General features: G+C 48.2%; 1 protein-coding gene across 1 annotated transcript in view; it reads right to left on the bottom strand.

Annotated features, from left to right (window-relative positions):
- LOC121556068 (dual specificity tyrosine-phosphorylation-regulated kinase 1B-like) overlaps positions 1-13314 on the bottom strand; it is a 68782-nt gene that overhangs the window by 6382 nt on the left and 49086 nt on the right. Inside the window, 7 exon segments of the mRNA XM_045212815.1 lie at positions 490-651; positions 741-887; positions 2135-2421; positions 2920-3067; positions 4431-4619; positions 5330-5449; positions 6832-6977. Coding sequence (XP_045068750.1) covers positions 490-651; positions 741-887; positions 2135-2421; positions 2920-3067; positions 4431-4619; positions 5330-5449; positions 6832-6977 — 1199 coding nt within the window.

Genomic DNA, 13314 nt, shown 5'->3' with positions numbered 1-13314 from the left:
GACACAATAATGTAACAACAATACCTTTTTAAACAATTAGGGAACGCTATATGACGAGGGGTTCTGATGGATTAGATGATGATGATGATTGGAGAGGAAGATGCTGAGGACTCTGATATCATTCCTAAGAGTGTGAGTTTAGGTTAGAAATTAGAAAAGGGAGAAAATACCTCTTCTGCACAAACTACTTTCCAAAATCAAGCTAACCCTCCTCCCTTACTTCTCCACATCTCTCTTTCCCTCTCTAGGGGTGAATGGTTAATACAAGTAGGAGTAAGTAGAGAAGTTGCCTCTAACCACTGACACTAGGGTCAAATATTTTTCCATCCCCCTAGTAGTTAAGTTTAGGTTTGGGGGTAGGAGCAAGGTAATCTGATCCAAGATCTGTGGGATGACAAGGGAACTTGAACCTACTGCGTTGTGAGTGACAGGAGGGATGTGTTTCGGAGATGAGATGAGAAGATGAAGTAAGAGCAGAGTTTTACTCACGGAGGCCGAGGGGTAAAGTACCTTCTTTATGTCCTTGTTCTTCTTGACGGTCCACAGGCCGTCAGACAGCTTGTCAAAGTACTTCCGTGCTTTGGGAGCCTGATCCAGCATGTGGTTGGGAGGGACCCCCAGCACCTCCACTATCTTATTCATCTGATCCACCTGGAGAGAGAGAGAAACAACAGGACAGGTCAGGGGCAAGTTTGGCATTGACACCCAATGCTGTGTGTGTGTGTGTTCTCACAGCCTACCTCGTTGGAGCCGCTGAAGAGGGGTTCTCCCGTGTGCATCTCCACCAGGATGCAGCCCAGGGACCACATGTCGATGGCCAGGTCGTAGGGCATGCCCAGCAACACCTCCGGAGATCTGTAGAACCGACTCTGGATGTACTGGTAGATCTGTGGTAGAGAAGAGGAGGAGAGGACGGAGGGAAGACATGAAAAGAGGTGAAGAGGGAGAGAAGGGAGAAGGGGGGAGACGACAGAGGAGGGATGGACAGGTAGGTAAAGAAATAAAATATTACCAAAGAAGAGAAAATGAGAGAGAGAGAGAGAGATGGAAAGACGAGGGGAGAAAATGTGATGAGAAAAGAGAGAGGTATTAGCTCCAGTATGTTGGTTACATCAGAACAGAGCTGTGGCCCTTTAATAACATTTCTAATCTAAATTAGAGCACACCCACTTGTGGAGGGAGACAGGACGGTGGAGGAGGTGGTGCCATGACACCGTTCGCCCACAGGGTGGCAGGCCAAGCTGAGTAGAAATATCTAAACTGGGTGCAGCAGAGCCGCTGAGATTCTATACTTGAGCACTGTAGTGAGGCCCATTTCCTCATCTTCCCAAGAGTCCTCAAAGACGTGCTGTGAATGCCAGTTCCTATTCAACCTGGCAACGGCCTCCCTCCATAGCTTCCCTCGCCATTTCTATTTACCGTCCGCAGAAAACGGAGCGCATTCTCTTTTAAAACTGGAGAGAGGGAATCATCATCTGTGGGCTATTCCTGCTCTCTCCCTCATCCATCCATCCATCCATCTACCCCACCCTTCTCTTCTCCCTCTTCCTGATATATCCAGAGGCATTAACACACAAATGATAGCAATGTTTTAGAAAAGGTTAATATACATTGAACGTTTATCTGGTTTACAAAAAGCTGGCTCTTATTCATTCTACCTCTTCTACCATTCCCTCCCTTCCCCTGCGTCTCTCTCTCTCTCTATCCCCCAATAGCTCCCTCCTCCCTCCCTGCCCCAATTTCCTTCTCTACCCAACAACACCCCCCCTAGCATCTAGAGGGGATATAGTGTGCATTAAGGGCCTACTATATAAACCACAGTCGACTGCTGATGTATGCAATGGTTTAGGTCTATCTTAAATATAATAGACAGAAGCATGCAGATACCCAGAACAATTCACAAAGGATCCATTGGGATTGGGAGTGGTGAACTGCAATGCACTGATTTCAGGAGTGGACTGTGTATATTGATGTGCTTGGTAAGGCGTAGTCCTCCCTCCCCTTGCCTCTCCCTCTCTCCTAACCCAATGGTGTTCTCTCCTCAACACCCCTCCCGACCCCCACCCAGCACATACATTGGGTTCATTAGGGTCCTCTATATCTCTGTGCTTGGTTAGTCAGCTAGTCTCCTCACCCTCTGGCCTAGTTGACATGAGCTGCCAAAGTCCACGATCTTGATGGCGCTGCGCTTGGGGTTGCACAGCAGGATGTTCTCGGGCTTGAGGTCGCAGTGGATGATGCTGAGCTCGGGCGTGGCCAGGAACAGCAGCGCCGTGCACAGCTGCTGGGCAAACTTCCTGGTCAGGTTGAGAGAGACGCCGCGGAAGTTGGTGTTGCGCAGGAGGTCGTACAGGTTGTAGGAGAGAAGCTCGAACACCAGGCACAGGTGGTTCCGGAACATGAAGTGCCTCTTCAGGTGGACTAAAGGGGGAGAGGAGGGAAGAGGGGGAGGGGAGGTTAGTAGGGTATACTGCAGTAACCTATCCGGGTGCTCTACTCTACATGGGTAGTGGTTGAGGGGACTTCCAGAGTGACAGTGTGCCCTTAGAGTGGAGAGCAAGGTGCTTTGACCACATGGAAAACAGCTCGGCCATATAAATGCCATCTATTATTGTGTGTCAATCACCCTCGCCCAGTGCTATAGGAGCTTAGTGAGGTAGAGGTGATTCTGTGACAGGTTTATCATTGCCAAGGCTACTGGATTGATATGTATGTAGCATGATATTTATATATAGGGATATATGAGAAGTAGGGCGTTGGTCTATATTTCAAGTGAGATGTTAAATGTGGAGCGGGTTGCATGTGACGTCAGAGGCACAGTATCAATTAATTTTAGTAGATGGTATACAATGCAATAGTGTTAGATCTTATGTGCGAGCTTAAAGCACAGATAGAGTGTGTGTGTGCGCGCGTCCTCACCTATGTAGTACTTCATCTCAGTGTCGTGTTTGTTCATGAGCTCCAGCAGTCGCAGCTCTATCTGGGCCTGGTTCAGGAAGGCTTTCTTGTTCTTGATGATTTTGATGGCCACCCACTCCTGCTCGTGGTGGTCATACGCTTTCACCACCTGCGGGATGGCAAAGGTCACAGCTCAGACAGGCAGCCATGTTGTTTGTAGTATTTGCAGGTGGTAAATACAGTCATTATCCCTCTCCTCTTTCCTCTGGCCCACAAGAGCAATGACCCCTTCATTCTCCTCACGTCTGTAGAAATACTTCATTCACCCCATGCAACTCTTCACACCTTCAACTTTGGAAGTGGTCCTCCTCAAATTTCTTCCATCCTCTTCTTCCTCCCTCCTCCCCTCTCTCTTCCTTGTCCTCCCCTCTACCCCCTGACCTGTCCTCCCCTCTACCCTCTCTCCACTGACCTGTCCTCCCCTCTACCCTCTCTCCACTGACCTGTCCTCCCCTCTACCCTCTCTCCACTGACCTGTCCTCCCCTCTACCCGCTCTCCTCTGACCTGACCTGTCCTCCCCTCTACCCACCGACCTGTCCTCCCCTCTACCCTCTCTCCACTGACCTGTCCTCGCCTCTACCTTCTCTCCACCGACATGTCCTCCCCTCTACCCACTGACCTGTCCTCCCCTCTACCCTCTCTCCACTGACCTGTCCTCCCCTCTACCCACTGACCTGTCCTCCTTTCTACCCTCTCTCCACTGACCTGTCCTCCCCTCTACCCGCTCTCCACCGACCTGTCCTCCCCTCTACCCTCTCTCCACTGACCTGTCCTCCCCTCTTCCCTCTCTCCACTGACCTGTCCTTGCCTCTACCCTCACTCCACTGACCTGTCCTCCCCTCTACCCGCTCTCCTCTGACCTGTCCTCCCCTCTACCCTCTCTCCACCGACCTGTCCTCCCCTCTACCCTCTCTCCACTGACCTGTCCTCCCCTCTACCCTCTCTCCACCGACCTGTCCTCCCCTCTACCCTCTCTCCACTGACCTGTCCTCCCCTCTACCCTCTCTCCACTGACCTGTCCTCCCCTCTCCGCTCTCCTCTGACCTGTCCTCCCCTCTACCCTCTCTCCACCGACCTGTCCTCCCCTCCTCTCTCCACTGACCTGTCCTCCCCTCTACCTTCTCTCCTCTGACCTGTCCTCCCCTCTACCTTCTCTCCACTGACCTGTCCTCCCCTCTACCTTCTCTCCACTGACCTGTCCTCCCCTCTACCCTCTCTCCACTGACCTGTCCTCCCCTCTACCCTCTCTCCACTGACCTGTCCTCCCCTCTACCCTCTCTCCTCTGACCTGTCCTCTACCCGCTCTCCACTGACCTGTCCTCCCCTCTACCCTCTCTCCACTGACCTGTCCTCCCCTCTACCTTCTCTCCACTGACCTGTCCTCCCCTCTACCCTCTCTCCACCAACCTGTACTCCCCTCTACCCTCTGACCTGTCCTCCCCTCTACCCTCTCTCTCCTATGTCCACTGACCTGCCCGAAGGAACCCTTGCCGATGAGCGAGTCTATCTCGTAGCGGTCCAGCCACTTCTCCCCGTTCTTGACGATGTAGTCGTAGTTGTCGTCGTCGTAGCCGTCGTTGTACACCTTCCGCTCCTTCTTAGTGCTCGAGTCCTCCGGGGGCACCTGCTGGGCACGCCGCTTCTTCTTCGTGTAGTACACCTGGACACAGAGAAGAGGAGATGGAGAGAGGAAGGGACGGGCGGGAAAAGAGAAAGAGGGGTAAGTCATTGATGTTTCCCATACTACTGTTTGGATAGATCTCGGAGAACCAAACCAATGATAAAACTGATATCCTTCACTAGTTCATCAGTTTATGCTAATGAAGTTACATATACCTAGGGTTGCAAAACTCAACTGGGATTTCTGGAAAACCAGGAACATTTTGGTAAAGTAACCAGAATTTTGCAACACTACATCTAATGTTTATACCAGGGGTGTAAAACTCATTTTGCCCTGGAGGCCGCATTCGTTCTTCAACGAGGTCCGGAGGGCCACACTGAAAATTGGTTATACTTCCTCACCGTCAATATTCACACAAAAAAATCCTCTATACATCCATTTTGGGAATTTCTGATGTTCCCTGACTTAATAGCTTTCATTTCGGTGATTATAAGAGAGATGGACAGTCAAGAAACTGTATGTAGGTCCATTATCATTTCTACAGAATTTTGATTTGGTTTTAGTCATTTGAAAGTATACTAGTATAGTATAAAATAAATACAAATAAAAACATTTTTATTTTACTCAAACCACCCGAGAGCCGGATTGGACCCTCGCGGGCCGGATCCCAGCAGGTCAGCTGTGAGGTGATGTTTCCTGGAGATCATGGCTCCTGCAGCAGTCCTGGCTGACAGACACACTTCACTCACCTCATTGATGTGCTTGTAAGTCTTGATCAGATCGACAGAGAGTTTTCTCAGCGGGGCGCTGGAGGGATCTCGAAAACTTGGGGGGATCCTCCTCTGCAGTATGGTCGCATCAGACAGCACCTGGAGGGGACAGGTGACAGGTGGTGAGGGGAGCCTCAAAACTGGCCAAGACATCCCTGCAGTGTTCTAACTAGCAGTTATTAGAACTAAAGTATGTAAAGGACACTATTCAATGCGAGTGGAAGGAGTAATTTCCAATGACATAACTGTGCATGTTTGAGTTAACCTATGTATACACGCAACACTGTTGCCTAGCCACAGAATAGTATCAGTGATGGTAGTTGTAGCTGTTTGTCAATAGAGTATGTGATGCTGACGTGTTTGAGGTTGTGGATGTATATTACAATCCAACAGGTAGGTAGCCTCTCATTATGTCCATCCAGTATGTGATGCTAATACCTACCTGCACGTGATGAGTTGTGGGTGTGTATAGCCTCAGTATAAGGTGTGTATAGCCTCAGTATAAGGTGTGTATAGCCTCAGTATAAGGTGTGTACAGCGTCAGTATAAGGTGTGTATAGCCTCAGTATAAGGTGTGTACAGCGTCAGTACAAGGTGTGTACAGCGTCAGTATAAGGTGTGTACAGCGTCAGTATAAGGGTGTGTACAGCGTCAGTATAAGGTGTGTACAGCGTCAGTATAAGGTGTGTATACCCTCAGTATAAGGTGTGTACAGCGTCAGTATAAGGTGTGTATACCCTCAGTATAAGGTGTGTACAGCGTCAGTATAAGGTGTGTACAGCGTCAGTATAAGGTGTGTACAGCGTCAGTATAAGGGTGTGTACAGCGTCAGTATAAGGGGTGTGTACAGCGTCAGTATAAGGTGTGTACAGCGTCAGTATAAGGGTGTGTACAGCGTCAGTATGGGTGTGTACAGCGTCAGTATAAGGTGTGTTCCTACAGCGTCAGTATAAGGTGTGTACAGCGTCAGTATAAGGTGTGTACAGCGTCAGTATAAGGGTGTGTACAGCGTCAGTATAAGGTGTGTACAGCGTCAGTATAAGGTGTGTACAGCGTCAGTATAAGGTGTGTACAGCGTCAGTATAAGGGTGTGTACAGCGTCAGTATAAGGGTGTGTACAGCGTCAGTATAAGGTGTGTACAGCGTCAGTATAAGGTGTGTACAGCGTCAGTATAAGGTGTGTACAGCGTCAGTATAAGGGTGTGTACAGCGTTAGTATAAGGGTGTGTACAGCGTCAGTATAAGGGTGTGTACAGCGTCAGTATAAGGTGTGTACAGCGTCAGTATAAGGTGTGTATAGCGTCAGTATAAGGGTGTGTACAGCGTCAGTATAGGTGTGTGTATAGCGTCAGGTGTGTGTGTATAGCATCAGGTGTGTGTTGTGTGTGTATAGCATCAGTGTAAGGTCTGTTCCTAAACAGAGTATTATTCTAAACAGAGCATTAGAGGAGTGCGCTGTGAGGGTGTTAGCCGCTAGGTACCTGCTGCTGTTCAGCCATGGAGTGGATGTTGCTAAAGGAGGGGTGGCTGTGCTGGCTCGACATGGTTGGCTCAGCGAGGGAGAAGCCCAAGGCGGCAGGCTGGCAGAGGGTAGAGGAGGGGGGCTTGCATCCTGAGCTGCTTCCACCTTCGCAGGATAGACGGAGAGATGGAGGAAAGGGGGAAGAAAGGATGAGAGAGAGAGAGGGAGAGGTTTTTAGAAAAAACACATCGACATGAAGCTTCCTCACGCATCATACATGCACTGGCACTGCCGTGGGTGTGGGCACGAGCACTGCACTGCAGAGGAAAAGCACACGTGCTCTCACACCCTTCTTGGCTGTTCCTTGAAGTCACACACATACACCCTATCAAAGATGTAGAGCAAAAGGGTGGGGTGGGTACTTAGTAGGGTACCACTCCTCAAGGCCATTTAGCTCCCTGCCAGAAAGACCACAGAAATAATGGTGGAGTGAAATATCTCTATGCAAGAGGGTGTCCTGTTTCAGCAGAAACAGCATTAGTGCAGGTCAACCTGACAAGGCCGGTGTGTCTGTGTGTGTGTGTGTGACGGCGAGAAAGATATAAGAGACCTTTGTGGAGGTCAGTAGACCATATTGTCACACCTCAAAACCAGGAGGACATTTCCAAGCAGAACTCTTTCTCTCCAACTCCTGCTTTTATATGAAAAGACAGGAGGAGAGGTGGCATCTCACAAGATATAAAAGATGGAACTTAACCAAATCATTTTTGTTGCTGAATGTTGTGAGCACTAAAATCTTCTGATTCTGTCAAGGGAGCTAGCAAAGATGGGCAAAGTGGGTTAGAGCTTCAAATGGGACAAACCACTGTATGACAACACTGTTGCATCATCCTACAAAAAAACGACGAGTCACTGTTTAATGTGCTGCTTTGCTTTGTCATTAAGTTCCACCACACTTGTTTTTCTGTCAGAATCCCAGGTTCAACTGGACTGAGATTCTCGGCAGCCTTGAGACTTTGCTTTGACTGCAGTTTAACTGCAGTCGAGCTAAAAGCATGGCTGGAACACAGCAGGCTTGGTAAGAGCAGTCCGGTGTGGTGGTGACAGCGCTGCACGCTCAAGCCTGATTTCCACCAAAGCCAAGACACAGCAGTTTGGACCACTGGCTCCTGGGAAAACTTTGGCCTCTGCAGAATTTTGACCTCACTCACACTTACTTAGCTAGAGAGGGGCTGGTTGCTCGCACAAAAACAAAAAACATCCGCCAGTGGCTCAGCAAACCAGCCTGGAAACTCCTTCCACTGGCATTAAACACATAAGGGGTCAGACCATGCTTTGACCTAGTTGTGGATGGTAGAAGGTTTATGACAAGACGTTCATCCTGGTTGTTAAGTTAAAGTTTGAATCAAAGTTTAAGTTCAGACCAGGGTTTCCGTTAGCCGGTAATAGACGGCTTTTGGCCGATTAAAAAAAATTGCCGGTCAATTGTCTGGGAGAATAATGCTTTTTAGCCTATTCATTGATGGAAATACCAGTCGATGGAAATACATTTGACTGGTCATGCTTATCGGTCTATAGGTTAATTTGCATAATTTAGTGGAATTAAATTGGCGCATATACAGTATATTCGTTATGTATCATAGTGGAAAATCTGTTCGACAGCGCGAGAGCTGCTGCTACAGCGTCTCAAACAGCAAATGCATAGTAAACAGAAAGCAGGCTTCATCCGCGTGTCACACACCATTTTGCAATGAGGCAGTACGCATTTTGAAAACATATACTTAATTGTTTGAAACCTGAACTTTTTACTACATATTATGAGGCATGTCTTACCTTGCCTCAAAGTAGCCTATAGCCAAAATCAGACCATATTAGAGGCAATTATTTTATAATAAACTTTTCTTTCATTGTCCAGTAGCCAAAGGCACAATACTAGTCATATTAGCAACCCATGCTAGTTGTTGCATATTAGATCTCCCTCTACCAACAACATGTCCTGTTCAACGGTTTGGTTACTTTTAGTGCAAACCCTTTCAACACATCTTCCAGTGTAATGTCCTAAGTTGCTGATGAAAACCTCGACCACTGTGCTAGTGTCCTGCAAAACCAACAGATTAATTGCATGTCTCCGGTAAAGTGCAGAAAGAGGAATATGAAAAGGGGGTATATGAAATTGATGAGATATTTCACAGCCAATGCTTTCATCACTGGCTTTTAAAAGTGAGGAGTAATGGGGGTGAAATTTATCAACGACACATTACAACTTGAAATAGCCTGCCGATCAATGGCCGTAGTTTAAACAAAGTGCAAAACAGCACGTCTGAGCACCATCAATCCTGAAGAGTGACTGCATGCATTCCCTCCTATGATAGGAGGAGTCCCAACACTGGCATCAGGAGGGGGGCTGAGAGGGAAGGAGGAAACATTACATACGTGACTCATCTCAAACTGCTTTCTCTCTCCGCACAAATACAGAGAAAAAGAGAAACACATGGACACAAACATATTTATAATATTTCTTATTGTTGTTGCATTGTCGAGAAGGTACCTGCAAGTAAGCACTTTGTTGAACAGTGTATGCCATGTGTATCCTGTACATACGACTAATAAAACTCGAAACAAACACACACACACACACACACACACACAGTACATTTACATGCACACTAATAATTCAATATTAAATTGATTATGGCAGTAGGCAGATTATGCAATAGTCATGTAAACACCTTACTCTGTTCATCTTAAAACACCTGGTTTTCTGAGCAATCTTTTTAATTATTAGGACATGTAAACACCGACATTCCAGCTGTGTCTTTGATCTGCGCATGTGCTAGAACCAGCTGGGCGAGCCTCCCTCTTTAGCGCGAGTGAAGTGTGTTCGGAACAACAATGTATGCATCTTAGAAGTCATTTTCAAATACAATGTCCGAACTCAGAATCAAATATGCTCGCTGTGGTACAACATCTATTTTCAGGTAGCCTGATTTCAGATGTGTCCATGTAAACAGCATTATTAGGGAAATCGTTCTTCTTGCAAAGCATGTAAACGTTTTAATCAAACAATTATATTAATATGACTATCCACAATAATCGCATTATTGTGTACATGTAACTGCACTCACACAGACCTGTATCCAGAGCATACAGAGTTACAGTTAATCAGCCTTTCAGATCAATATGACAATGTTCTACAGCAAAGACTGTTTAATAAATCTCCATCAGCATTGGCCATGCATTGTGAGAGTTTAACAATACAACACAGCTTTAAATGGTCAAACTAAATAGGACAGCTGCACCTGCAATGTTGTGGTTTTATGCTACAGTAATGACTGTAGATGCACTTGGATCAGAATTGCAAAGAAAACGGTAGAAAATCGGTCTACAAAAAAAAACAGAAGAAAATTCTCATAACGCATGGAAACTGCTGTTGTTATGAGAGGCCTTGTTCTGCCCTGGCCTCAGTTGGGAGGGATATGACGATAGTTATGAGGGCTATCTGCCGAGCACTGAGTAATGTCACACTGTGCCTTTAAATGCTGAAGTGAACACATTGAGAACTTCCTGAGTGTGACACCCCCTTCCTCTCTGGCTGCTCATTGGCTGCTAGTATCCAAGGGCTGGGCGGCGAGGTCTCTATAAATAAACCTGGTAGCTTGTGCTGTATCAGCAACCCTTCCCACAATGCCGCTCTCTCCCTCCCTATTCCTCCTCTATTTCTCTCTGCCTGTTACATCTTTCCCTCCCTCTCTCGCTCTCTCCCCCAACCGGCCAAAGCACTCACACAAATGTTGTCTCTAATGGGGCTGGATATTAATAAAATATAGTAGGTAAGGGCACACAGCCATCTATAGACAGACACACAGGTGTACTGCTTGGGGTAGAATTCATCCTCACTTATGCAAGTGTCAAATCGGAGTGGGTTAAATATATACAGACAGGGGTGTCTGAAGTAATCATTTGCACCAATTAACCATGCATGGACCATGAGGAACCCACCACCCCCCCTCTACAGCTGACCAAATACAGCTGCCAATCAGGGTGTCACCATAGCAACAGACCAGCCCACTCCCTGTCTCTAAGGAACAGGAAGGAAATGGGGTGGGGGGTGTAAAGCCAACAGCTGAACCACCCGTCCCTCCCCCCTCCCCGCCCCTGTCCGTGTTGACCCCTCTTATACCCTGTTAGGGTAACAGGAGCAGTGGTGCCACCAAGCCAAAGTTGGACACAGGGCAAAAGGCAGGGGGGGAAAAGAGCGAGATAAGGAATGATGGAAGGGAGGGAGAGTGGAGGTAAAGAGGTAGATCTGTATTCTTCAAAGCAAAAGGAAGCTTTTTGGACTCCAGTTTCCCACTGTACCAGTCACTGGTGTCCGTTTCCCTCCCACTCACTCACGCAATGACACTGTGGATGCCTGGCTGGTACACTGACACACTAACAACATACATTAACACACTCGCCGCCACAACAACACGGGCAAGGAGGACCACCGTCATCTCTCCACTGTCCGGTCATGATCTCCAGCTCTCATACAGGCACACCGACAGAGCCAGGTAACAGCCAGGTAATGCAGTACCGTTAGAGCTCCCCGGAATGGAAAGATCACCTTGAACTTTGAAGACAGCAACTCATTCACAAAGCTGCCAAAAAGTTACTTCAGTGTTTAGAACAACAGTGCATAGAACGCTTTCCCTTCCGTCACGCTGACGACAGCCAGACTACTTTCCTGACTGACCTTGTCCTTTGTCAGTGGTCACAAGAGAAGGCACCACTGTCTATAGAAAGTTCTAAAAGGTAAATCTTCTTCTAGAACTGTCTCTGAGCTAACCTCGTCCTGAGCGAGCCGAGGAAATAGGGTGCAGACCCAGCGAGGGCGAGGGAGTGTGGCAGGGGCAGGGGAAGCTAAGCCCATGCCCTCGTGGTGCCCACTGTGTCTGGGTCAGGTCAGGTCGCTGAGGACACTCATGCTCCTCTCTCCCTCCATCTCTCCCGGCGCTGCCGGCTCGCTGGCACTGAGGGACAGGCACAGCTGAGACACAGATACTGCGCACTCTGACACTGCGCTTTTCAGGCCCAGACTGTGAAAGAGTGTGAGAGATGGGGTGTGAGAGCGAGGAAGAGAGATAGAATGTGTGTATGCAAGACTGGGTGCTTGTACATCAAGAATATGACATTCCATCAAGTTCTATCTCATAATGTACCTGTGACTCCCTCCACATGAAACCTCTAGTTGTCCAGAATCTTAGTATGTCTCTCAGTGTAAAGGCTCTAGACCCTCACTGTACTGACCCTGACCATTAGCTTCTTCTCAAAGGTCAAAGGTTATACTCTTGCTTCCACATGCCGGGCAACAATCCAATCAGGACACAGCGGTGATGTCCACTTCCAGCCTGCACTGCAAAGCTGCCTGACATGATTGGTGCATCAGATCATTGTCATGACATGACTGGCTTGTACATCTCGTCATTGTCAATCACTGGACTGCAAATACAACCACCTTGGCTTTGGATACAATCCAACAGGATGAAGACAGGCAGGAGGGAAGTACCTAACATCATGTGACCGGTCACAGTAGTTTGATAGATGAGGAAGTTCTGGGCATTCACTTGGAAGTGTGAGCCATCCTATTGAGTGGAGCTGACTGACGATTAGGGCTTATAAGCAGAGTCCAGGTCACGAAAACCTCCTTGGCCTCCTGGTGACAATCTCCACCTGCCAATGCCCAGACACCAACTAAACAACCTCATATCACTGGCCTGCTCACAGCGCAGGCCGGCGGGCAGCAACAGAATGCTTTATTTATTTGAGAGCAGCCAATGCTCTTCTTCGTTTCCTCTTGACCACCCACACACTGACTGTGCCTAACACGTCTAGCAGCAAGGAGTGGAGAGGAGGGGGAAGGAGGGCGAGGGGGGCTGGTAGGATTCTCAGGAAGTGAGAGATGTCATCCCTGTGTCTGGCAGTGTGAGTCAAAGTGGAGGAGGAGGAAACAAGATTAGTCATCAGGACAGGAGCGGGAGGGACACGAATGGGAAAACTGATGTCCCACCCCACACGCCCCAGGGATCCACAGAAACATCTGAGTGGGTCTCTCGAGTGGAAGCGGCTGTGTTTGGGTGTGGAAGTGGGGGCAAGTTGAGAGGGAGAAGGGGTCCAACATGCAGCCACCCAAAAGGTCTCTGAAGACCAGCCACAGTGTCATACAGTGTCAAACAGAACACTACATAAGTCATGACTCAAAAGTCCCCATGACGGAGGTGTGATTTCTCAGTGTCATCAAACAACTAGAGGTCCATGCCAGCTTCCCCATACCTGGTGACCCCCTCGTACCAACCCCTCTACCCCAACACCCCCGCTATGCCCCCAATGAACTTTAGACAGTCAGCCCCCCAAAGCTGAGTCAGACTGAAAGCTATAAATAACACCCATCTGGGTCGACCTCTCATCAAACAGTGGCACTGGTAAATTGAGCGCTCACACGGTACATACAAATATAACTACA

The sequence above is a fragment of the Coregonus clupeaformis genome, unplaced genomic scaffold, assembly GCF_020615455.1.
Source record: "Coregonus clupeaformis isolate EN_2021a unplaced genomic scaffold, ASM2061545v1 scaf0053, whole genome shotgun sequence".
NCBI classification, from domain to species: domain Eukaryota; kingdom Metazoa; phylum Chordata; class Actinopteri; order Salmoniformes; family Salmonidae; genus Coregonus; species Coregonus clupeaformis.
This window is presented reverse-complemented; position numbering and strand designations above follow the sequence as displayed.